Source organism: Echiichthys vipera, assembly GCF_963691815.1.
Source record: "Echiichthys vipera genome assembly, chromosome: 22".
NCBI lineage: Eukaryota > Metazoa > Chordata > Actinopteri > Perciformes > Trachinidae > Echiichthys > Echiichthys vipera.
This window is the reverse complement of record NC_139847.1, coordinates 9,132,154-9,159,123: the sequence shown is the minus strand read 5'-3', so window position 1 is coordinate 9,159,123 and position 26,970 is coordinate 9,132,154. Positions and strand designations below refer to the sequence as shown.

At 40.9% G+C, this 26,970-nt stretch overlaps 1 protein-coding gene across 5 annotated transcripts in view; it reads left to right on the top strand.

The window, feature by feature from the left end:
- Positions 1-26,970, top strand: part of arap2 (ArfGAP with RhoGAP domain, ankyrin repeat and PH domain 2) — a 120,912-nt gene that overhangs the window by 14,661 nt on the left and 79,281 nt on the right. For all 5 annotated transcript variants that reach the window (XM_083937154.1, XM_083937153.1, XM_083937151.1 and 2 more), the window contains exons 8-10: positions 6,690-6,810; positions 16,849-17,042; positions 25,882-25,988. In XM_083937154.1, the coding sequence (XP_083793280.1) occupies positions 6,690-6,810; positions 16,849-17,042; positions 25,882-25,988 (422 nt within the window). The remainder of the gene's footprint in view (positions 1-6,689; positions 6,811-16,848; positions 17,043-25,881; positions 25,989-26,970) is intronic.

The window sequence follows — 26,970 nt, the reverse complement described above, 5'->3', positions numbered from 1 at the left end:
CAGTTGTATACCTCTAACCCTGTATGGATGTGATATGATTGCTGTCATTGTGTATGGCCTGTCTCAAACTAAATCCTTTGGTAAATATGAACAAATGCATACATAGAATGAACGCCAGAGAACTTTCTTTTGTTATCTGGTTTGACAGTCAGTCATATCCGGAAAAGAACAAACTACTTTTAAGGGAGATTATTTTTTTGTGAGGCTAAAATTAACACACAAGATTAAAAGAAGTCAGAGTCAAACTTAACTTGACGGACTCTACCTAGCTTTATCAGCAGCTATTATTATCATTACAAATCTAATCTCATCTAAACATCTAAATCTGAGGTTGTCACATTTGAGCTAAATGTTAATGTTGCAGTGCTACTGTAGCATGTTCACAGTGACAATGCTAACACTGGTAGATGCTAGCTCTTCCCCACCGAACAACAACACGGTAATACTGCGCATGCATTAACAAACAGAAAGTTATTCGAACGTATAAGTTATAACCTCATAAGTAACGTGATGAACCCCTAACCCTGTCTTTTAACCAGACCCTACCGTAGCCCTTCATAGCTACCGTTAGCTAGCTGTAGCACTTGTGTGTGTTGACACTTCTGTAGTATGCCAGAGACGTTCAGTGACTCATTTGGTAGTTATGATCTAGCATCTACAGCTGACATGCTGACTTTGATCCACCATGTTTACCATTTTAGGTTAGCATGTTAACATTGACAACATATATTTAGCTTACAGTTGAGAATGATAAGAATGTCAGTTTTGCAGGTATTTCGTCAAAATACTCAAGTATTGGACAAATTAAAGTAAGACTATGCAACTTAAAAATAAGAAACAACACATCCTTTTTCTTTCAAATAAAGAGTTCAATTAATCTGGAATAAAATGCAACCTTGCTCCAATAATACACACTACAACCTCTGGTACCGTTGTCTGGTATGACCAGTAGCATATGGCACATAATGTTAACTAACTTTATATAGCTCCATAGAATCTGTTTGGACACAAGGCCTTTTGTCTCAAATTTAAAGATGTATCTATAGAGAAATAAATCCTGTCAAAATGTGCAGTCAGCAGTAGACTTTAAGATTGGACTTTAAGGTGAAATAAAGACTGATATACACAAAACTAAAAATGTCTCTGCACTGAAACATTCCCATGCTTCTTCTCTTTCTTAAACTTTCAACACCCCCAAAAACTCTTTTGTAGTTAAACATCCTCTGGGATCTGTCAGCCCCAGACAGAACTAATCGCACTTAATCACAGTCGCAGCTTGAAGGTCTCTGGCCGCGGTGATGTCATCATCGGGATATCGCAGGTGGCGTGGGAGAGTAGCGAGCTCCTCAGTCTCACTTCTCCCTCTCTGCAGCGTCGTATTCAATCCGTCTCATCAATCACCCCTTTCGCCTGATTTCGTCAACACCAGGATTGACTTGGGAGAATGCTTTGGGCCTGAGATGTAGCCTTCGGGGTGGGGGGGGTGGCAATGTGGCATGTGTGTATCTTTGTGTATGTGTCTGTGCATGTGTGTGTGTGTGTGTCTCTTTGTGAAAACTGTCAAAAGCCTGGCTCCAGGGTAGTGAGCAGAGGAAGTGAGGAGGATGGCTGGGAGGGATGAAGGGATGAGAGGATGTGGGAGGGGGGGTGCAGGCTGAAAAGCAGGCCAAAGGGGAGATGGGATTTTAGGATCAGGAATCACTCTTTGAGTGTATCCGTCTGTCTGATTTTCTTTCCAAGCCTGAAAGCTCCTCTGCTTACTCCCTCCTATGTTTTCCCAAGATGCCTGTGCTGACGTTTACTGTAACACCCTCAGTGTTTCTCTTTTTTTAATTTTCTCCACGCCAAAAGTATGTGACATATTCAGTAGCAGTCTGTAGTCTTGTATATTTTCTTATGCATACCATTCCTGTTCACTTGTTACACCTCAGGTAGATTTACCACTTTGAATCCAAGGTGATCCCTAGTAAAATAGTATAGTATTGTCTGTGACTAGATATTACAAATTTTGCTTAAAGATGCACTGAAAACTTTTATATTAATAAAGGATTTAATGAATCTGGACTCTGCTGTTCCTCTCAGTTACAGACCTTATTTATGCTCATTGTTTTGGTTTTCTGGCCTGCAGCTTTACTGTTTTGATTTACTCTCAATGCTCTCATCAGCTTTTTGTTTTTGTTTAGCCAACATTTTCCCACCAAAATTAGCACATACGTGGGGTTTTTAAACGTGTAAAAACCTGCTAAGTATAGATTATTTTCCCATTGCCAATAGATGCGTATGCCACATTCAGTGTCACACTCAAAAACAGGCTTAATAAACACTAGAAAGCAGCATGGAGATCAGTGACACGGTTGTTACTTCTTTTATCTGTTAGTTATTAGACTCTATTTCAGACTTGGCGCAGACTTATTTGCATTTTTGAGCACTGCTTGCACGTAGATGGGTAGAATTTGTTGCAGAAGTTACCAATGGACCTCGAAAAGGGGCAAAAATGAACATGTCCATCCAAACTACCGATTGATAAATACCTGTGAAACACATCACAGAACAAATGTTCTGTCTGGGTCTGGGTGTGGGTGTGGGTGTGGGTGTAGGTGTGGGTGTGAAAAGGGGCTTTTGTGAGCATGTAGCTACTTTGGAGCCAGCTATTCTCCACAGGAGTTGGTGAGGTGCTAAACTGAACTCACAGGAGTAAATCATCTCGAGAAAACAACCACGGCTTCACATGAATGTTTCGTGTATAGATAAGGAACTGTTTGCGAAATTTATTTCCAAATCAGTGTTATAAGGAGATATGTAAATGCAGTGTTTACAGCCCTGCCCCGGAATGGCCAAACAAATCAAATGGTATCAAAAGGTTTAAAGGAACAGTTTGTAGGATTTAGCATCATCAAGTGATGAGTTAGATATTACAACCAACTAAATAACCCTCCCCTCACCCTTCCCTTTCCAACTGTTTAGTAGAAGCTACGGTGGCCTTCAGGTAGGGTCACGTTGCCTTTTTAACTTGCTTTTCTGGTGACGAGGATTCCTTCTCCTGTGGCGAGCCAAAGTATGATCTTGCATCATGAACAAGAGTGCAGTGCAGAGTTTCAAATTTGCCGGGGCAGTGAAGAGCACGTCTCGCTGAGCTCTTTCTCCACACTTCCGCAGTCCCGCTGTGCTTTATGTCCCTTTCAGCCGTTTGTAGTTTTTTATAGACTGGAAGGACGTGGAAGCCTCCACAGAGCTTCCCCATCCTATGTAAATACAGATAAGAAATTATTCGCTCAGGAGGATAAGTCAGATTGTCGGCAGAGGTAATTGTACACCAATGAGGACTTATTTATGAATGAAGACGTTGATTTGAAGTAATAAATTACTTAAAACACTACACATTGTCCCCTATAAGCATAACCTTAAACCTGATGCCAAACGTTCATTATTTACATCTAGTTGTCATAGGAAATAAGACTGTACCAGACTCTCTCTCTCTCTCTCTCTCTCTCTCTCTCTCTCTCTCTCTCTCTCTCTCTCTCTCTCTCTCTCTCTCTCCCCCTCCCTCCCTCCCTCCCTTCCTCTCTCTCTGTCTGTCTGTCCGTCTGTCTGACTGAACAGAGTGAAAAAATTGAAGGTATGCTCTCTGTCTTTCCACTTGGACTTGCCTGGAAGCAACATCTTTAAAATCCTTAAGGCACCCCCACTTGGTGAAACACTATGGATTCATTTTTGACCACAGGAATTTTTTTTTCCTCAAAGGTGCAGTTTTCTGCTCCCACCAGTTGGTGTCCTCATGCCTCCATTGAAAAATGCACTGCTTTTGGAGATGCCAGAACCTTAACTTCATGCTGGTGGTAAAACTCTTTCCACCCTCTTTATTCCCCCTCCCTTCTTTCTCCACATGCTGCCTCCATTATTGTAGGCTTTAGCTCCATTGCTCTGCTTTAATTGTTTCCTGAAGTTTACCAGGTTGTTTTTGGAAAAGAAAGGAGACGTAGTTATCCGCGCAAGGTGGGAAGTTCCACCAAAAAAAAAAAAGGAAAGCAAAACCGCCCTGCTAAAGGTTGACCATTGTTGGGAGGGTAGAATGAGAGGTAGTGGTATGGGAACAGCTAGAATGAGAGGACGTGGGAGTGAGGGAGTTGACAGTGGGAGGGAGGTCAGATTGAGGGGAAATGAGTGTGGAGGAGATCTTTGGCAGAGGGAGGCGAGTCAGGTGTGTTTGTTATTGGAGAAAGAGAGATAGTTAGGCCTCATTGCTTCCTTAGCGGTCCGTCCTCTTGAGATTAGTCTAGAAACATTGTGTGTGTGAGTGTGAGTGTGGGCGGCTGCAATGCGTTGTGTCTGAATCCACCGTCTTTAACGCTGACCGCTTCTTTTCATCATCTCTCCGCTGACTCCGCTGTCAGAGTATTTATGGATACGCAACTCGCAATTAAGCAACTCTGTCCTCCACAACCTTAAAAGTAGAATTAAAACAATTAATTACCGTTAACCCATACCAGGGTATAATTATCAGCACGCAGCCAGCCACCGAGCTAATCCATCCACACAGACACCTACTTGCTTTCTGTTTTTCTCACCTTCCTTTAACTTCTATCTAAATTTAGAGAGAGAAAGAGGGGGGAGATATTGGTGTGAAACTCCTGGGGAGAGAAACACACAAGGCTGACTGTATGTAATTAGGTTGAGCCACTTCTCGCCATTGTTAACATCCTGTTTTCAATATGAGAAGGACCCCTCCCTGACCCTCTTAGGCATCTTCATTTCGACATGATGTCTCTCTTTACTCCCTCTTCTCCTCTCGCCGCATCTCTTTCTCTTCCTTCTCCTGTTTTCATCTTTTCTCTATTGAATCTCTTCACGCTCTCATTCATTTTCTTTCTCTCAATCCTCTCCTTGGCCTTTCACACAGACCTAATTTCTCTTTCTTTTTTTCAAATTTCACGCCACCTCCTTCCCTCCTCCCTCCGCTCCAGCTCTCCCTAACCGGCTGGTTATATTTTTGGCTGTATGGTCTCTAGAAATAGGCTTCTGTGGGCTGGCAAGGTCACTGGCTTAATTAACAATGGCGAGGGGGAGTCAGAAGTTCACTACCTTTTTCTTCCTCACCTCATTCTTTCCCTCCATTACGCCGCACTCTGTGTCTTCGCAGGATATGACGGCGCCAGTTACAGTAGAGGAAACGTACAGTATTGTGCAAGGCAATCACCACAAGCCATTACTTTGTGCGCAGACAGGGCTGCAGAGGATTCAAAATTCAGGTCAAGTCTGTTGACGAGCCACGGAGAGAAAAAAGGGACTGCTGTTTTTTTTTTTTTTTCATACTTTGCAATCATAATGACATTATCGACATGAATAATGCAATGTCTGCGGCGACCCCTTTTCTTTTCCTTTTTTATAACCCAGTGATTTTTACGCTGCTACAGGAGCATAATGCACTGTCTCCAGGTTCACTCTAATGCAAGAACATTACAATCTGACATGATCTTACCGTTTCCCCAACTACATTAAGGGCATTTCTCTGTTATGCAGATCCGGTGGCAGTACCATTCTGTCCTTGCCTCTATATAAGTGATAATATTGATGTTTGATTTTTTTATTCTTGCCCCTTTTGTCTCCTTTTCCTGTTGACAATGACCCAATACTTTAATTGCCATTGTCAAGGGAGCCTGTAAAGAGGGTCATGAAACCTCCAGTGCAACAGCCTCCTTATTTAGATGTCTCCACTAGAGCTGCTAGGGGAAAACATGGGGGTAACGAAACAATACACACACACACACACACATATATATATACAGAGTCCCAATCCCACTTTACCCAACAAGCTCTTCCTGTGCTTTACCCAAATCCCCACCACAGTGTGCTTGTCTCTTTTTACATAATTGAGAAGTTTGTTTCCAGCTTGTGTATTTGTTTTTATGTCTCCTAACACCAAAATGACAGTGCCATGTTTTAGTCTTGTTTTTGGGCTTCTTTAATGTAATGCAATTCACTTTTTTTGTCCGTTTCTCGTTCCTACTGAAGCCCTGAACTTGCCGTTCAGGTCTTCATATTTTTGAATATTTTTTTATTTTTTATGTTTGCCCAAACCTAAGTTTATCTCGTCTTTTTTTTTTCACCTTGCCTTTCTGTGCTTCTGCACGCTCCATTTCAAATCGCAAATATTGCCCCTCTATAATTTGAGTTATTTGTGTTAATGTCAATGATCGCATCAATGCAAATTCATCCTGGCTTGCTTAACAGTATCCAGCTCGTATGAAAAACGCATACTATGAGGTTTCTGTTTGTATTCCTGTTGCAGCTATTTGATTGAAATGCTTCTCGTCCAAGAGCTCTTGGCTGTTTATCAAAGTTACTGCTTGAAAGGAAACAGGGAAGCTATTTCTGCAAATAAATTTGACGCTGTATTGACGGGTAATGGCTCTAGTTTGATGAGGACGCCTGTCGATAGCGTTTCAAATTGAATGTGATCCCTGGCTGACAGTAATACAACTCAGAATTACACATCTATTGATGCAAACAATGCGTTGGAATAGAGAAAGTGTTGGCCTACAGATGCAGATAATGGGAACGAGCAGCAATTCAATAGCCTTATTAGTATGCTAGAAGCTGCGTGTGTGTCTGCTTGTGTTTATGTATCTATTACTTACAGTGTGTTTTTTACCAGCTCTAATCAGTCTGTTTATGTGTCCCTCCCTGTTTAGGAGATGTACTCCAAAGGTATGATCCTGACCAGTGCTATCAGACAGGTGCGAGGACTTGGTGACAACAAGTTTGAAGTAGTCACCTCCCTACGGACATTTATTTTCCGGGCTGACAGAGAAGGTACAACAAGTATTTTTTTTTATCTTCATCATTTGCAGTCATCCATCAGCAACTCAGTCTGTTCTGCTGGTCAGTCTGCCTCTGCCGCTCTAAACGTCTGATTCTGTCTAGCCTCTGTCCTTCCCTCTCCTCCCGTCCTTTCTGTTTGTCTCATCTCTCATTCTTACCTCACTTTATCTAAATAATAATCTTCTGCCTCACCTCTGTCACTCTTCTTCTATCTCTCTGCCATTTCTCTCTCAAAGGATATTTTTCACTGTGAGGGGTAGGCGAGGTTTTATATCACTCAATCATTTTAGAAAGGTGTGTAAAAGAAATAGCTCTACATTTTGGGGAATGAGCTTTTTTTTCAGAGCGTGACATGAGAAGATCAATGTCGTGTCTGCGTTAAGTACAGAGTTGGGGTGTTCAGCTTAGCTTAACATAGAAATTGGAGGTAAACTCAAACAGCTTGCCTGTCTCTATCCGAATAATAAAGACAAAGCTTCCGAAATCTCAAAAGATGACTAATTAACACATTTTGAAAGTTTGTGGTTTAAGGGGGGGGTTTGGTTCCATTGTGCCTGTACAGAAAACAAAACCAAACCTGAGCTATAGCCGTGCACAGAAGTCCTTCTGCTATCTCATGTATGTATTTTGGAAAGGCAACATTACTGCAACGAGGGCTTAGCGCCACCCAGGACCATTGTGATTGTTTTAAAGAAATATAAACAAGCCAGAGAGGTTCTTTTTGTTTTTTTTATCCCTTTCCCAGAATGTTTACTCATGCAGCCAGACAGTGCTGCAGCTAGTACTATGTACTACATATTGTGTATAAAAGAAAGTGCAGGCTGGTTGTTTACCTCTGGTGCCAATCTGAATGCTAAGAAAGGCTTAACAGGTCCTGACTCCGCCTCCTTACTTTACACACATTTTATTTAATTCCCTTTCACTGTGAGAAATAAATAAGCAAATTTCTCAAAATGTCAAACATCTTTCTAAAAAAGTATTTTTTCTGTAGTTCACTTTCAATGGTTTGTAGTTTCATAGGGAGATATTGGTGGCAGTAATGACTTTATGTCCCTGTTTGAACCTATGTCATTAAGTTTTTTTTTTAACAAATTCTCAAATCTCCCAGGAACCGTCCTTCCAATAGTCCTCCTCCCTCTCTTCATCCCTTTCGTCAGACAAAACGAAGCATGAGTTGTCTCTGCTTATCGTCTTTCAGCTGGAAGCTTTGTCCGTGTCGGCCTTAATGAGAGAGGATAGAGTCACTTTCCGCTCCTTACCTTCTGCCTGCCTGATGGCGGTCTATTAGGCAGCTCAGGTCAAACTGAGGGTTCGCCGTCTCCGGGGTCAGATGTTTGCCTTCCTTTAATTCACGTGGATGTGTGGGAACAGAAATCATGGTTGAATGACCTTTAACTCATCGTTTGGAACATTGTTAATGTTTGAGATGATTGAGACTTCAATGTAAGTTATTGACATATTGACGTCTGTTGAGTGAGGAATAGAATTATCAATGATATTGACTTGACATACTCATCATTGATGTCGAGCATCTGCTTATTGCCCTTGATAAGTTCAACTGCTCGTTTATTTCCCAGTGCTCAGTTAGAGATAATTGTGATGCTAGAGCTGTTTGAATAGATTAGTGCATCCTTTAGGACAAAATGCCTCATCAGACAGGTGAAAAGATGTTCTTACAATTAATCTAGTGTCTCTACATCAGAACAATTTTGAGGATACCAGGATAGGTTTTACCCAATTGTCCTTAAAAAGCAACTTAACCGCAGCTGGAATGGAATGAATCTTGTTTTTGTTGACCTAGTGACTTAACTTCTCACCTTGTTGCACCTGTTGTCACCTTCTCACAGCTAGCTGCTCAACGTCATGTAGCATTCAGCTTCAGCCAGATATTTTTATCAGTAGTTGGTCGACACTAAACCGGTGCGAAAATGTCTGGTGGCTAGAAAGAATGAATGCTAATGTTGCTGTGTGTCTGCCGTTTTTTTAAATAGGCGAATGCTTAGGAACACAGACGCTACTGCAGAGGTGTGGTGCTATTTTGAGCAATATTAGTGGTTAAAAATGCAGTTTTGGATGCATTCACCGGTCTCCCAGGATTTCTCTCCATGACTTATTTGATGTATTTTCAAATAAATGTATTTTCAAATGTATTTTCATGCTGAAAAAGATTATGGGGTCCATTTTCGCTGGACTTACCCTTTAACTACATTATACTACTGTACTTGATTCTTGTGCTGCATTATCCTACATGCATACAATGAGTGTATGAATGAAGGCCTTATTTCCTGCTTGTGTGTTAGTCATCAACCACTTTTGTTCTTAGTTCTTGTGGAAGAAACATTTGCATTGGATCTCCTTTTCATACAAAATTTTGCGTCACCTCTTGTTTATAAAAATTGCAGTGTAGCCAACAACTTGTCCTTTTAGACTTTTTCTTTCCTATCCCAATGAGTACCAGCAATTCTTCCTCTTCAACCTGTCGATTCAGTGCATCATCATATCGGTATCTGCCGGCCTTTTTTTGTCCGTTTATGAGACACGGGTCCTCAGCTGTGTCATTTATCACACTGTCTGCTTGCTGATCGTCATACGTCACACTCAGTCGTCCTGACAAGTGCTGGAAGGGGAGAAGGCTGTCTGGTTTGGAGGTGGCTTCTGATCGCCCTGGGATCAGTGGGAAGCCTCTCGCAGACGTGGCTGCCGCCGTCAGAAGAAAGGGTTTGGAGCAGAGACGGAGAGAGAAAGAGAGAGGAGGAGAAAACGTGGCCTCATCACCTCATGCATCTTTAAACAGGGCCCACTCGCCTTGTGGCAGAGAGTCATCAATCTTTGGGGAAACGCAACGAAAGAGGAGTAAGAGGAAAAAAGAAAAGGAGTAGGTTAGTGAAGTGGAGGTTTTGAGCTGCTGGGGAGATGCAGTAGGGGTGAGAGGGAGAAAATGTTGGAGTGATGGTCAGAAGTGTGCAAGATTATAAAAAGGCATCCAGGAGGCACATTAGAAGAAGGGGATAGGGCAAACAAGGGAATGAAGCGATCAAATGAGCGAATAACGGGGATGGATAGAGCAAGAGAGGCAGACACGCAATCTTGGTGTGAAGAAGCAACAGAGAGGTAAAGGCAGAGACGGCAGGGAGAGATGAAAAGGGCAGAGTGAAGATGGAGAGAGGGAAAAGGAGGAGGGAGAAGAGAGTGAATAATTGAAGGCCACCGGAGAGAATGTGCACACAGCTGTCGGCTGATTCTCCACTTGGTCCGCAGGTGGCCTCTTCCCTCAGGTACTGTCAGCTTTAGAGAGGGGAGATGGAAGGAGGAAGGAAGGACAGGCGGAGGGAGAGAAGGAGTGAAGAAAAGAGGGGGAGGGAGTGGTGCGGTGAGCAGTGGCAGCAATGGGGGGGGGGGTGGCGGCAGGAAGAGACATGGCGGAGAGTGACGGAAAACGGTCAAGACAAGAACAAGGAAAGAAGGGAGTGTTGGAGAGGGGATGCAGACAAATGTGCTACAAGAGAGAAGATGGGATTTATGGGGTAAAGAAATCTTGATGATTTGTATTCTGATGCTCTGGCAATTGCCTTTCCACAAAGCCTGCTCCCTTACACATGTTAGTCTTGTTTGAGATGACAGGGAAAGAAGCGGAGAGAGAGATGTAGACAATGAGTAAGGATAACAACAAAAAGGAACAGGCCAGAGAGATGATGGCAGAAATATAAACTCAGGAGGACAAAGAGTGGGAGTAAAGTTGTATTAACTGTAGTAAATATTTCACTTTGTATTATATCACATTTTACTACCCAGTGGTGGGTTTTAAAATGTAACTATTTAACAAATACATTAAACATGAGCTTCTTAGCTGGGGTTAGGTATTTTATATCTTAATATTCAATATATATATCACCACGCAATGAGTCGGCTGAACTGAGCAAAGTAGAGCTTCAACGATCAATTAGTTGTCTAATATTAACTTAATCACCAACTAATATGATAATCGATAAATCGTTTGTTTAAATTCTTTGGTTTCATCTTCTCAAATGTAAATATCTTCAGATTTCTTTACTCCTCTATGTACAAAAGCCCTGAAAGGCAAGGTGAATTTCTTTTTTTTCTTTTTTTTTATGCGCATGGACACACAGTGGGCTACCAATCAAATGTAAATAAGAAAAGCATGTCCAAAATTTTGACTGATACTGTGGATCCCTCTCCTGTGTACATCACCTGTGATGTACAAATAATGTCCAGATGTGTACTTAACTTGCTATTTGTCATTTATTTTACATATTGCACCCACATACATCATATACACATTAGGTAGGTTTACACATGTACACGTCATCTATTGACGTGAATATTAAGTAGCCATGTGGAACACTTAGTCTCTTTACACTATGATTCCATCAGACCATATATGTACACTGTTTAATCCGAGTCGGCACTTATGCACAGTCCCATTATATTTTACAGACATTTATAGTTCACTAATAAGGTAAAACATGTTGTTTATGCTGCATTTTGCTGAACTTTCACTTTCCTATGTATTCTGTGTCGGGCACTTCAATTAGCAAGGCTTTCTCACCCTCAAAACAGCCTAAATAAGCCTTGATCTTGTACTTGGATAAACTTAGGTTTTTTGCCAATAATGCCCAATTTTTTTTTTTTACCTTGCTTTTCAGGGCTTCCGTATCTTTGACAGTAAACCACAAAGCAATTTCAGTCAAAAGCAACTGGACTTAGTTATTTGTCTATTTCCTAAACAAATGTCTGAATATTCACAGGCTTTGACAGTAAACTGAATATATTTGGATTGTTAACAAAACAAGACATTTCAGGATGTCATCTAGGGCTTTGGGAAACAATGAGCAACAGTTTTTACCATTTCCTGACATTTTATAGACCAAACAACTAATCGAAAATGATTGACGGATTAATCGACAATGAAAATAATTTAGTTTAAATAACAGCACAATATTTTGGGACCTCAAAATATATAACATGCACAGTTTTCATAAGGGTCCCATAGATTTTATTATCAAAGAAGTGTGGACTGTGTAATATTCCCTCAAAGAAGCACTATCGTTGGGATTTCTGCACTGCAATTTGTTGTTTCTCATCAACTGACATACTACCAATATATTTCAGTGGTAAGCGACTCATCCAGTTCTATAACATTTTGTACAATATGGCGACCATACAGCACATTAAACCTCTAGAATAAGGCACGTTTAAATTCTGTTTTATGCATGTATTGGGTAAGAAGATTGAAATGATGGAAAACAAGCAAATCTGAACCCCCCCTTCCTGTTGATAGAGTCTGTGTGGGAAGCTTCAAAGATCTCTGTTGAGAGCTAAGTGGACCTGGCTCTCATCTCATCCCACTTTCAATGAGGATAATCTGCCTCTCTCCTCGTCTCTGTCTATGTAAAGTGGAATACATATACATCCCTTAACATGTGATGAAGCTAGATGTGGCTGTTAGTTTGCATTGCGCTCTTTTTTTCTTTTTCTTTTTATGGACAAGCAGAAGAGAGGGCATGTTTACACACTGAGTGAAAATAATTTTGGCAAGCACGCTGCAGGCAACTGAGTGCACAAACAAACATATACTCAATCATATGCAAGACACATTGGAGCGCATAAGTCAGATGTGCAAGTGTTAACATGCGGGCGTACAGGCGTGCCATGGTCTCCTCTGCTTCTCTCAAGTTTCTCTCAAACCTCCCACCTCCTCCCTTCCTCCAGCCCTCCCCTCCTGCGCCTCAGATTGACAGCTTGGGTGAAGAGAGCGGAGGGAGAGAGGAAGGCATTGAATAAGTGAACAGGCAAATAAGTGAGCGCAGGACAGGTAATGGAACTCAGAAAGCAAGGGTGGGAATGGAACAGTAAAGCCCAGTGATGTAAAGGGCAGTCAATAATTGAGGAGGCCATTCATTATTGACACCGGCTCTTTGTAAATTCATAAGAATCTTTGGGGGGTAGCCAGACCAGAGCTGAGTTCGGAACCAGACAGCGGATACAGTATTTGGGAGCTCAAGAGGGTAGTGTGTGTAGGAGTGGGATACTCATACCACGTCTGCTCTGATCCACTCGGGTATTTGACACATCGAAAAAGCTGAGTCCTTCGGCAATACACTTGGACCCTGCACTACCTGATTACACAGAATTTGTGATTTGAACTTTGTCAAACTGTGGATCTTGCTGACATGTAACCGAGTGGATCTGTCAAGCTTACCAGAAACAAATTTCTCTCTCAATACGTTTTTTCTTTACATATATTTCCACAGTTGCACAAGATGCGTTAGGAAAAAAATGGTAATTGTAGCAAAAAGTTATACTTACCCTTACACTTTACCTTATATGTCTTTTTTTTCAATGTACTAAGCATAGACTGTATATAAAGATGGACGACGTGTCTCCACTGTACAAAAGGGAAGTCAAAATATCCCCAATACAGACGCTGCTATCTTGTAATTTTGCAACCAAAGTCTGCACAGTAGTGATCAGGCTGTGGAGCTGCGGTATCAAAGTCCTGCCCATACACCTGTTGGACCATTTGTGAGTCATTTATAGCTGTCAATCATGACGTTCACCCAGCTTTTATATCATCAAATAACTAATTGAAAACCACACATTAAGAGAAATCAACATTTGAACACATACCAGCATGACAGGAATGACCTAAAATGACAGAAATCATCTCTGGTAAAACATTAATTTGTTTTGTAATCATAGACAACATACAGTCTATGGTCCTGAGTATGACTGTCTTTTGGTTTTCCAGGATGTGAAGCTGACGTCTAACTTGATGCACAATTTACTCAATCAGGATCCCGCTGTGGTGGCAGCTATGATTGATGCTGAGATAAAAGGATACAAGGGGTTGAGCAGCGCAGGAAGCATTTAGTCAGGCTAAAACAAACACAGTGTATAGAATATGACTTACTGCAATCGACTATACTGTAAGATAAATACGCGGATATTTATCTTCATCTAGGTCAGCGACTGCCAAACCCTTCTGCAGGTTCGATCTTTTCTAGATGAAAGTTGTACTGGTGAAGCCAAGGGCGAGATATGCCTCGTCATATTTTCTTGTCTTTGTTTTGGTAGTTGTGATGTTCGATGTAAACTCATCACCCCCCTTCCCCCTGTTATAACTGCAGGCCCCCCGCTAGGGTGCCCACCCCCACTTTGGGAACAAGAGATTCAGGTAATGAGATGTCCCATCTCATTTGCACTACACTCTAGTACATTGAGCTTTTTGTTTGATCACTGTTAACTCCCTACCAGCTCCAGGGCTTTATGTTCAATTGAAGAGCTATGGGAAGAAAGTGAAAAGACACATTTTTCCAATTTGGAGATCAATAAAGTATCACAAAAACAATTATTCTCTCTATTCTTAAATTGGCATGCCTCAACAGTATAATTTGTTAACCTCTTACAAACGTTTCCACATGCTCCCTCAGCCTATATAGCTAATAGTACAATTGATTGTGGTGACATGATTTGTGTGTCGGTGGTTCAGTAATGGCCCCTTTTCATAAGCATAATAACGGATGATAAAATCCAACGGAGAAATGATCACGCCAAGTACCGGTTTCTCCTCTGTACCCTGAGCATTTTGATTAAATACCAAAAAACTATTGTGAAATACAGACATTAAGTCCTTTATCTGGAGATCATTCATGAGATCCTCCTTCCTGTTGTTTGCTCAAATCCATGGGTATCCAAAAATACTTTTCCTGAAAAAGGGGATGTGATGGCCCTGTGTGACCACGCAAGTGCTCACTGTTATTCTGAGAGCATCGATTTGTCACTTTGTGTGTTTCAGAAAAGTGTCTGTCATTCTGTCAGTGTGTTGTTTTATGTTTTTGGATGTTGAGTTGAGAGCCCCACAGGTTTGAATAGAAGTTAATTTACTTGAGAAAAAAAAAGGATGATTTCTTGCCTTTTCTCAAATTTTCTTGTCCATCCCAACTGCTTGGTTTGCATATCAGTTTACGGATTTCTTCTTTTTCTGTAACTTGTATTGAACCGTTACCACAGTGGGTAGTGCTTTGAACCTGTGATGTGTGAGTATGTGTGCTTGTGTGTTTACAATCCTTTGGTATCTCTTGTGTTTCCACTTTGCTGGCTTTGATAGAACAGTGTCTTGGGCGGTAGGGGAATGGGCTTTAGAACGCCTGTTTCATGTCTTCTTTTATGTCCGTTTGAAAAGTTGCAGAGGAAGAAATCCAAGAGGCCTTTTGAGTGTACATCGTTTCAATATAAACCCTGGATGGAATACATACATTGCCCTTCACTTGAGCCATTTAGCTGTGAGGTAATCCAGGGTGATTTACGACACAACACAAGATTCAGTGTCGTGTTCGAGGACAAATAGTTTCTGAAGTCACTGAACATGTGAATTTCTTTATATGAGAACCTTCCCTTGAACAGAGATTCAACAGTTATATATCAGCAACTGTAACTAGCCACTGTAAGCATGAGCTTTGGATTCCTGCATATGCATTGGTCAGCCTTATACTGTAGAAGCAGTGCTTTGTATATAAACAGTTTGGATGGTAATGCCTTTTTACCCTGACCAAAACCAAAAACATAAGCAAAAGTGTGAAGAATTAATTTAACAGTGTGTTAGTCTGCTCTGATGTGAGCTGCAAACGTTAGTTTTTCCAGCTAACTAGCTTGCTACATACAGTAGGAACCTAGTGTTACTTCCACGGGTAAGAGTACAGTATATCATTAAACTACCCAGATTGGTTTGAGATGTTGCAGATTACTTTATAGAAAAATCTGCACGTTACTGGATTCCAGCAACTGCAGCCAATTTGTTACCTTTGATAATGTTACATTTTCCCTGATATATCGATTTTACCTAAAAGCCTTTTCTCTTGGGTAAGGGTTAGGGTGCTCAGATTTGAAAATAGGCTAAGCAGTCAAACAGGGTTATGTGAAAAAAGCTAAATCTAATACTTCTATTCATCATACTTCTTATGTCCTTTACATGGATCTTCAGCTTGTGAGGACGCTAACGTTTTGCCTGGAACATTCAGCTTTCGGCTCAACCTGTTAGCATGATACCATGTATGAAGCCACCAAGCACATATTTAGGACCCCTTTTCAATAGTTTTTGTGGGAAGTCAGTTAGAAATGTTAAAAAAAGTCAGACAGTATTGGTTTCAAACAATTCACAAAGTGCGTAATTAGCTAGCTAGCTAGCTGCAGCTGATAAAATCGTGGCGGCGGGTTTCAGTCAGCATAATCAATATGAGCACCCTTACATCTGTCTTAATTCATTCTGATCCATTGTTTTGAGTGGTTAAATTTTGACAACGTCAATGTAAACTGCACTTGTGCTCTGGAGCTAAAGGGAGTTAGGCTTAGCAAACAGACAGTGGCACATTTAGATGAAATCAAAGTCATACTCCTTCACTACTGAAAAAAAACCCACTGTGAAATGTTTTCACACCTCTCTGTGACTTTGCTCTGTTGTTTTCAAGGTAGAGACAAATGAGTGGATTCACAGAACTGTGGCAGGGTTTCGTCAGAAGCTATATTTTTAAGTTATATATTTTAATGAGGTGGTGTGTTTGACTCAAATTACCCTGGCCACATCACGCTTAAGGCTTTAAAATCTTAGAGTTGCAGCTATCTATATCTCTATTGCTAGACTATGCAATTTTCAGCTTTGCAGGATCTTCTTTTTCCAGGGGCAAAGTTATTTTTTACCAATCATAGCTCATCCTGTGTTTCAATTACTTTTCTTTAAGACTGGAATGCTCTGTATTGGCATGCAAGGGAGGTTAAGCAGCCAACAGGCCAGTTTTACTCGCTGAAAGGATGTGAAAATGATGAGTTAACACTATGATTCAAAGACTTTAAGATGCCCTGATCTTTCTTTTTCTAGTTCTCTCTCTGGCCTTTCTTGAGTTCTTTATCTTGCTTTCACGCTCCTTCACACACACTCACACTTGTATCCACATGCACCTCTCTCTTTTTTTTTTTTTTCCTGTTTCTGTCTCTCACTCACGCACGTGTTCACAGGGGAGCGACAGGAGTGGATGGAAACTCTTCAGACGGCCACGCGCGCCTCCGCCTGCAGCTCCCAGAAGCGCTCCAACAGCCTCTCCTGCCCCTCCTCGACAAACAAGCGAGGCTTGCTGGAGCTCCGCGGATACAAAGGCAGAGTGCTGGTGTCCCTGGCGGGGAGTAAAGTCAGGCTCTGCAAAACAGAACAGGTACATCCAACACCGCCGGGACTTCCTCTCTATAGGATGACAGCTTCCTGTTTGAACAAGGAAGATAATAATCACAGCCTGTTTGATGCAGATGACGCAGATGAGGCAGACACAGAGATGTTTGTGAATGTGTAATGCAAAAGTAACTATATATGCTTTAAAAGGCTTCAGGGTCCTGAGATATATTGAGTGTAACCAACTTATTTGTTGGACTTTGAAAGTCAGGGGTAGAAATTTCCTGTTGAACCCCAGTGGCCACCGCATGCAAATTTATGTATGCGCCATGTGCATTTTGACTTAAGGCTTCTCTCCAAGACAGGTAATAGTATTATACCTGTCATTAGGCCTTTGGGGTTACTATTGTGCTTTATTGGAGGCCTAATCAAATTTAGTACTGCAGTCAGGCTGGTCAGGCAGCAGACCGCCCCAGCCCTTTTTATGCTTTTAGTGCCAAATCACCCTTTGTTGAACCAGATTTTTTGTGTTCTAAAGAGACACTACCAAACATCATTGTTGCCCAATTGTCACACAGTAAGCATACACATGCCCCCCAAGTGACCCCAAGAGATCCTCTGGTGTGCCAAGCGGCCCTCAAGTGGTTCACCCCTTTACCCTTATAGGGGCCACATTCTCCTCTAATTGGCCCAAGTGCATCTCAAGTTGGATCATTGCTGTTCTGGTGTGACCTATAGGTAACACTCAACAATTGAGCCAAGATGTCCTACGTCACACACATGTATTAGTTTCTGACTCTGGGAAAGTGCGAGACACAGTAAAACTACCCAAAACTACTTTATCTTGGAACAATCTCTGTTACCAAATTACACACATTTAGGCTATTCTATGCAATCTTCTTTTAATAACTAATGTAAAAACAAATGTAATTATTTCCCCCATGTGATTTTTTTTTGAATGGTCAAAATGGAAACAACACAGGTCGTCATATTGTGGCTTTTAGTGCTGAGTATCGGTCAGTGTCTAAAACCCTAAATCCTGTACATAACTAAAATCAGTGGAGTTCTTACCTTTCTTGCATGTCTCACAGCGAATCGCTCTAAAGTCCCAACCTCTTCCCCCTGCCTGACCTCTAACGCTGGGGTGAGAGAGAGATCCTGAGTTTAAGTTCAATGGGTAGTCCGAAGTTTCAGACCTCCAACTAGGCAAAGTTCACTGGAATGCCTGTCAAAGTGGAACTTCCCACTCGCAAATTCGGGGAGATCTACCTACCCAAATTCGCTAGTAGGAGGTTGCACTTTGACATGACTCCTTAATGTTGCCAACAAAGTTAGTACTATTGTGTACTTAAAATATATATTCTGACTAATACACTCTTTTAGATCACTTACATTTCCTCTTAACTGCAAATTAAAGAGGAGATGAGTCACTTACCTGAGTCTTTCTTATTTTATGAGTCCAGTTAAGCCCTGATAGTCCCTGCTCACGTACAGCGCTTGTTCTCTGCATACTCCTGTCCCGGCAGCAAGATATCCTCTCTGAGATTGAAAGATATCTTGCACGCAGTGATACTATTTCTTAAAGTGCCTCATACGTATTGTGTGCATGTTTGATAATGCTACATGCATTCAACTCATTTTTTATCCTCCTTGGCTCTCGTTTCATTTCGCTCTATCTTTTAGATTTGTTGTTTGTCTTTCATTATTTTCTTCATTAGCATGAACAAACATCTTTGTTAGAATTCTCTTCTGGGTATCACTCCATGTCAGCACATTTCCACTTCCTTGATCTGAGACAGCAGGAGAAATGGAGGGAGGGAGAGAATCAGAGAGAGGACAAATTAATTGTATTATTCCAGCTTACAAGCTAAATCCTCGGCATAAATGCAGCGGTGCATTTCTTTATTTTATTTTCTTGTGGGAGGCGGCAAATAAAAGACAAGACAATAAGAGGCAGAAACAAAGAAGTAGAAAGATGAAGTGAAAATGGTGGAAGTGCAGAGGTCGCATGAGTATCGGTAAGCATGTAAGAAAAAAGAGAGTGTGATGGAGAGCAAGAGAGGGGAGAGGGAGGTAGACCGTCGCCCCCATTCAAGTTCAGTGGAGTGGAGTATTTAATCTAACATGATGAACGAGCCATTGGAAACATCATCCTCCCAGCTCCTCCTTCATCACCCTTACCCCATTTCTCATGGGCCGTAAGCCCTGTGATGAAGCTGTGTTTAAGGTCATTTAAACACCAAGGTAAAGAAAGTCAGACGGTGCGCAAAGTGTGTCACACATGTTTACTCTGATAATGATCTCCATGGGCCGCATAGGCAGACCGCTACAACCAGAGCAACTTATTTTACGTCTTATCACGCCATACATCACTAGAGTTTTCTGGCAAGGGTTCACTCCAGTAGCTGAAGGATTGATCGATTGTTGGGCGATCATATTTCTCGCTGTCATCTCATATGCAATTTAGCTTCCTACTAGCTTAGTTGAACCCAGTTTCTTGCCAGATATCTTTTTTCTCTCTGTCACTTCTTTCCTTCCTACTTTGCAAAAGTTACGCATATGCCAGAGCTGTCTCTGATGGGAAAATTATTCTGAGTATATACAATAACAGCGAGGTTGAGGATTTAATTAATCTCTACTTTAATTAAATCTCTTTCTCATTTGCTCTTTTCAGGATCTTCTTTGTAACAATTAACATCATCCCAAGACTGCAATGGCGTTGTTGTAGAATTTGTGACCGAAGAGTGAGCCTCATTTCATCAAGGCTTTCCTCTTGTAATGAGTTCTGTTTCTCTTCCTCATACCTAATACAACTAAAAGATAATCAGCAGTGCAATATTCACTCCTCCTTTTGCTCTATTTCAGTCTCCAACAACTCCTAAAGAAAATATACAGTTCTTTAGCCGCTAAATTATGTTCATTAGCTAGTTGCTAACTTTGTTTGTTTGCCCTGTGCTGTTTTGCACGTAGTAAAGAGGGACTTAATTATACTTTTTTTGGGAATGTCATTAGTTTTGCAAGCATGTGAACATAATCCAAAGTACAAGTATGTCAAAATTTGATATGTTGGTGTAGCTAGATAAAAAGGCAAGGAATCACCAGAGTCAGTAAGATTTAATATCTGGTGACCATTAAGATATGTACAAAATTTCTTGGCAAGCTGTCCAAATGTTGTAAAGACTGACACTGCCACCCCTAGAGCCCTGTAGCTAGCATGGCTAAAGAACATTGATTAGCAAATCTTTGAATATTAAGTCTACAGTTTTATTCAAACAAGTGTGTGATTCATGCAAAGATTCAGCCAGGTTAGCGCAAAATTGACTCATTTGGGATGAGAAAACTAAAACTAAACCTCAAGACTTTTTTTTTATTTGGACAAATGAACTCTTCACCAACTCGGCCAAACTCCCATTGAAGCAGCCATCTGATTGGACTCATAAATTCTTATATAGCCATGTTCATCATGCACAGTAAAGCTTTTTGAAATATTTTCCACCAAATGACTGACGGACTAGCTCACTAACTTTTACTGCACTAATGTTAGTGTAAAATCTCTCCTCATTTTAGGACATCTTTCAGAAAAAAAATCATAGTTTTTAGCTAAAATATTGAACTCTGAATACTTGCCTCTTTCTGTTACCTCTTTAAACTGAATTATTTGTCTTCTTCCGCTTTATTGTCCAGAGCTCTCCGCTTTCCTTGACCTCTGTCTCACTGTCTAATATTTAAAATAATCAGAAGTCTTTTGAGTGTGTTCTCTTTTAAACTCACCTTCCTCTTCGCCCGCATGCTTTTAGAGCATCTTGAGCGCTTGAGTGGACATGGAATTGGAGATAGAAGTCGAGGCCGCCTTTACTTGTCTGGCTTCTTTTACAGCAGCTTGGCACCGTGGAGTGACTGACTTGCACAATAAGAGGTCGAAAAAAGCTTTGAAAGATATTATAATTGGATGCATGACTGGAATATTCAGAGTGGGCCTTTGCTCAGCACTTACGAGGTTAAGGTTATTCATTTTAGGTGCAAGACAAGTCCCATTCCCGAACAGAAATTAGTTCATTTCGATTTGAGTTGATTTGTTTTTACTTGTGAGCTAATTCATTCTTTCTCTTCTTGTCTTTGAAGTATTGAAAGTATTATGATACGTGGACAAAAAGTGCATTAAACCACGCATGCGTACGAATGTTCGCCTTAGGGCCTTTTCCCCTCTTCCCCATAAGTGCTATTATTGCCACCTACCTCTTGGCTGTTGTAATTGGGTGAGTTATTTTTACCTCAAATGCCTTTCCATCCTCTCCCCATCCCTCCTTCCATCCATCCTTGGTGAATTAATTGGAGAGGGCAGAAGGCCACGGCACATATTGGGTAGGTAACGAGTGGCGAGGGCTGGACGGCAGCTAACACCCGGCGCTCTAATTGGCTGCCTGAGAGGGATGAGGGTCATTAGGTATAGGTGACTGCTTTGCCCTCTCAGAACAGCCATGCACTCTCATGCATTCAGTACATACAGTACAGACGTGTTCCTCCTCCATATATACTTCCAGTGTGAAACAGAACAATTATACAGTAATACAGGGAAACCATGTGTCCTTCTGTGTTTAAATTACAGCTGCGTGTTTGCATCAAGGTACTCTTATGAACTGAATGGTTAGCAAGAATGCACTTTGAAACTCCCGTCAACCCCGCACTCTCATTATCGAGTCATGCATCTTCAAACCTCGGAACATACTGAATTTAAAAAGAGCAATGACTGCAAGTTGGTATAATTGATAGGATAGAGAAGGCAAGTTTCTGCTGCTTCGGAGCCCTCACATCAAAACTTTTAGCTCAATTAGGACCTGGCCATAAAGTGAATTCACTTGTCTCACTCATGCTCTCCTGCTTCTTTCCTTTATCTTTCTCTGTCTATCTCTTATGTCACCCTCTTCTGGGCTCACAGTGCCTTAATTACGCATAATGCTTCATAGGGTCTTCACATGAGCCTGTCGCTGTATTTCCATTCCACTCGCCGTTTCTCAATATCCCTGTGTAGAAGTGTTGGGAAAGTAAAATAATTGGTTTGAGTTTGTTCACCACAGTCCTCTAAATGTGTTTGAAGTAGTAGTAATTGGGGCTAATGACGGTTAAATGAACATTTTGACAACATTAGCCCCAATTGAACCGACCCACACAGAACCCGAAAGATCAGGTCGGAAATTCTGCGGTGCACGGATATTTAAGTGACTTCCTCCCTGTGTTGTAATCTGCAAAATTTGGCTACTGAAAAATTTGCCACTAATTAGATGCAAGAATAATTCTGCAAGAGACATGGAATCATACTTGCACACGTCTTTCCTCTGCAGGGCCCTGTATTCCCCAAAAGCACCTAATTAACAAAGATGGCATCCTCCATGTTCTTCTCTTTGTTTGTAATTAGTGTGAATTGTTTTATTGGTGAAGAACAGTGGCACACATGCTTTTATAGCTGGCACAACATGAAAGCAGTATTTTGTCATTCGCTGTTGAGGAGTTTTGGCGCAGCTCTGGTTTTTCTTATGGTTTTTATTTTTAAACACACACACACACACACACACACACACACACACACACACACACACACACACACACACACACGCTTTCTCTCTGTCAACTGCTCAGCTGACCCCTCGCTTCTCTCACCCACTCTCAGTGAGGATTAGCAAGACCTTCTTTCACTTATACTTTCTCCCTTCTTTCCATTCCTTTTGTGTGCTCGCTGTCTTTCTCTCCCTTGTCTTTTGACTCACGTTTTTGGCTCTGTCTGTGTATTTTTTCTGTGTTGTAATGCTAGATGCCTCTGTTTTTTCCCCATTGGATTTTGGTGTTGTGCCTATATGTGTGTGGGTGTAGGTGCACTTCTTCTGTCTCCCTGTCTGTTTTTCTGTCTCAGCTCAGAGCTCTAGGCTAGAGAAAATGGTCTAAACTGCTGTGAGTGAAGTGGAGAAAGGGAGTGGGTGTGGTGTAGTGTGGTGTGATGCGGAGTTACAGTACAGCCGAGCTTATGAAAACTGCCTCTTCATCTAACCCCTATTTCTGAAATGGGCCTCAGAAAACGTGGAGGCTAAAAGCCGGGGTTGCATTTGATTCCCCAGATACACCTTTTTCCCTTTTTGCAGAGCTTTGCCGTTTCGCACAGGTATACACACATGCACTAGCCTCTCTTCTGTCCCTCTTTAACACACACACACACACACACACACACACACACACACACACACACACACACACACACACACACACACACACACACACACACACACACACACACACACACACACACACACACATGTGCGTCATGCACAGAGCTGGCTTGTGCGTCATTGGTGCGAAGGAGAAACAAAGGCTGTTGGGTGCATTATTGGTCACAAACTATTTTCTCTCAAATGTATAACTCTATATCAGGCCATTTCCTAAAAAAACACAGCAGTACAGCAGGAAACAGGGCAGCAAAGACGGAGGATGTGTCTGCATTGATTGTGGGGTCTTCTTTACTGTTTGCTAGTTTTCAATAGACCAACTGACATTCAAGCCCCGTGTGAAAAAAAAAAAGTTGAGACTTTAGTGAGCCGACCAGTTGATCTAACCTTATTAGGGTCTCTAATTTAGTCAAAAATTGCCTTTTCAGGGCCCTTTAGGAACACATTTTCTCTTACTGTATTTGGGTGTTTGGAGTAGTTGCTAGATTTATACATACATCTGGCTTAGTTGACGTGTTTCTTTGCTGACCCTTCCCTTTTCTTCTGAAGTCATGTGGAATCAGGTAAAGTATTCTGCCTATCTACTTCCTTGAGCTCCTACTGGGGGGTTCCTAAGGTGTTCCCAGGGCGATTGGTATACACACTATTCTGGGGGTTCAGACACTACGTTAACTGTGTGTGTACATTTAAAGAAATAGTTTGACATTTTTGGGAAATATGCATATTCACTTTCTTGTTGAAGATACCACTTTTTTGTCTGTATGGTAAATATGAAGCTTGAGCCAGTGGCTGGTTGGGTTAGCTTAGCATAAGGCTGGAAACATGGGGAAACAGCTAGCCTGCCTATTTTGAAATGTAACAAACCTTCCACCCTTCCAAAATAGGTAATTTGTGTGATTAGTGTAGATCCGAAGACGTTTTGAGGAGTCTCTCACAATAGCATTACGATAATCTTAAAGGGAAATTTCGGTGTAAAACCCTCCCAGGCTCTTTTTAGGCAAATACACTCATCAAATAAGCCATCGAGGCAAGTTTTTGATGCAGAGGTTTGGTGTTATTTGGAGCAGTATTATTGGTTAAAAAATTGTTTAAATGCGTTCAACTCAGTGCCCCGAGCTAATCCGAGTTAGCTGCATTTGGCTGTAAGCGACTGTTAGCGTCTGTCCCGGAATTCTTCGTTACTTGTGACAAAACTAATTTTTTCTCTATGGCTTATTTGATGAGTGTATTTGCCTAAAACAAGCCTGGGAGGATTTTACACCGGAATTTCACTTTAACCGGCTTAAATGACAATATGTCAAGCTTGGGACTGTTGATTAACTTGATAATTGTTTTTAACACTTTTATTGCAATGGATTCATAACTCATTTTTAGTGAATCTTTGCAATCATTATTTTTTTTATTATTATTATTATTTTGCTTATTATACAGCAAGAGCAGGTGGTACACACAGGAAAAGAAAAACAAAAAAAAGAATAAAGTATAAATCGATTCTAGTACTAAACAGTAGATTAAAAATACATTAATAAAGAATATATTAATGAAGATAAAAATCTAGATAATTATCTAATAAATAAAATCTAAAAACAACAAAAAAAAAACATCGACAATAACGGAGAAATCTCTTTCTCCGTTATTGTCGAAGGTTTTTTACCTTATGGTTGGGAATTTGTTTAACATTTTGCCGACAATTACAACATAAGGTGAGCTCCTCAGCCAACTAACTTAATGATAATGTTAGCTGCTGATAGTTCCACTGTCTTTGTGCTAAGATAATATTAGCAAGGCTAATACTCTCATAACGTAATTCAATTCATTGTTTTGGAATATGAGAGCAATCCATGACACAATGCTGTCGACATTCATCAAAAATGAATCACTACCTGTGAATAACTACTTGGGATGTACTTAAAACTAAGGCTTGTTTCAGTGGTCTAATTATGTTGATTGAGAAGTGGCCATATGCCAAGCTGAAGATGACAGAAGCTGAATTGAAATAACCTTGTGACACAATTTCATTTAGTTGTAGTGTGACTGCTTTTTTGATAAGCTACTTCCCTCCCACTCTTATTAACCGTACACAATCAAGAGCGGTATTTCTCTCGTGTAATCTCAGCAAATAAGCATTTTTTCCAAGATTATTCTGATATTCAGTGTTTTCCCTAGATTTACAGCGTTGGCAAGCAATAATCAGAGCAACAATGCAAACTCAGTCTAAATCAGTGTATTGCACAATGAGCTATACTCTGCATCAGAAAATGTCTTTAAAAGAATTGTCCAAATGGTCCAAATTTTGTTCTTCAGCAGGAACTTTTAGTTTGCCTGATCCTAGAATGCACCATTACAGCTACTATAGTTCTGTAATACTATGTTGATTGTGCAAGTAAGATTAGCGTTAGCGTCAGTGCTAACGTTATCGGTAGTGTAAACAAATGAGCCATTTCCCTGCACGCACGCATCGGGGGAGGAGGGAGCATCAGAGGTTGGGCAGGGGGAAGAGGGTTGTACTTTGAAGGGAGGCGGAGTTGTTCATGTTCAAATTTTTTAACTGCATGATAATGAAAAAACAAACAAACCCCATGATTATTCAAAGTGTTTTTTTTGTAACAACCTCACAATTATTTAATCTTAAATCTACAGATCTTCTTCTCTCTGTTTGTATTTTTTTCCCAGGACTTTAAAGCGGGTCTGGGTATTGCTGAAGTTGAACTGACTGCTGCCAACATTAAAGAAGTGGACCGCAGGGGCTTTGATATCAACACACCTTTCAGGAACTTCTGGTACGTCTGAACATGCGTGTGTGTGTGTGTGTGTGTGTGTGTGTGTGTGTATGCGCGTGTGTTCTCGTCCCCCTTCTCCCACAACAAAGAGCTTGTTCACGCTAAAATATATGTGGTGTATGATGTGTCTTTTTATGTGTGCGTATGAGAGAGGAAAAAAAAGACTTCTATTTGATCTTACCTGAGGATATACTTTCATTTAGCATTTCTCATCATCTCAAAGATGAATGTAAGAAGGAATCTCTCCTTGAATGCAGACCTCCTCAGACTGATGTATTCAACAGGTTGAAACTGAGGAGGTAGAGGACTTCATTCAAATGAAGCCCTTAAATACACCACCCTGCATTAGCATCTCATTTGCACCATACAATTTAAGAAATGCCCTTCGCATACACTAAGCCTCTTGCTACACTGTATTTTAATCTCAATAACCATATCTCATAAAGCATCCATATTCAGGGCTAAAAGGCGAGGGCAAGCATTTTGGTTAATCTGCTCTTATACATGTAAGGTTTTAAATGTCTCATAATGTGATAAAAGTTAAGGGTACTACTTGTGCTAAAAGAATATTCACATGGTCCTATCAGATTGGTATTTGAAAAAATAAGCATGGCTTTGTCTTCTTACCTGAAGAGTTGTAGTATTAATTCAAACCAGAATGTTTTCAAGGCTTTCAAATAACTCGACTGTTGTGCTAATCCGTCTACTTTTATTCCTGCATTTCAGTAAAAGTTCAAATATTATAAAAAGATGTATTTTTAAGTTAAAATCAACTTCAGTCTCCGTTTTAGGGGCTCAGAAAGATTTTCTTTACACACAAAGGAAAAAACACTCCAAAGTCATTGATTAGTGACTGGGCCTGAGAGTGACAGCAAACACAGGTCTTGGTATGGTTTTTGCGGTCCACAGGCAGGTAACAAAACGTACTAATTAGGAAAACAAATTTGAAAGGACTAAACAATGCAAGTTTAAAACGGCTTAA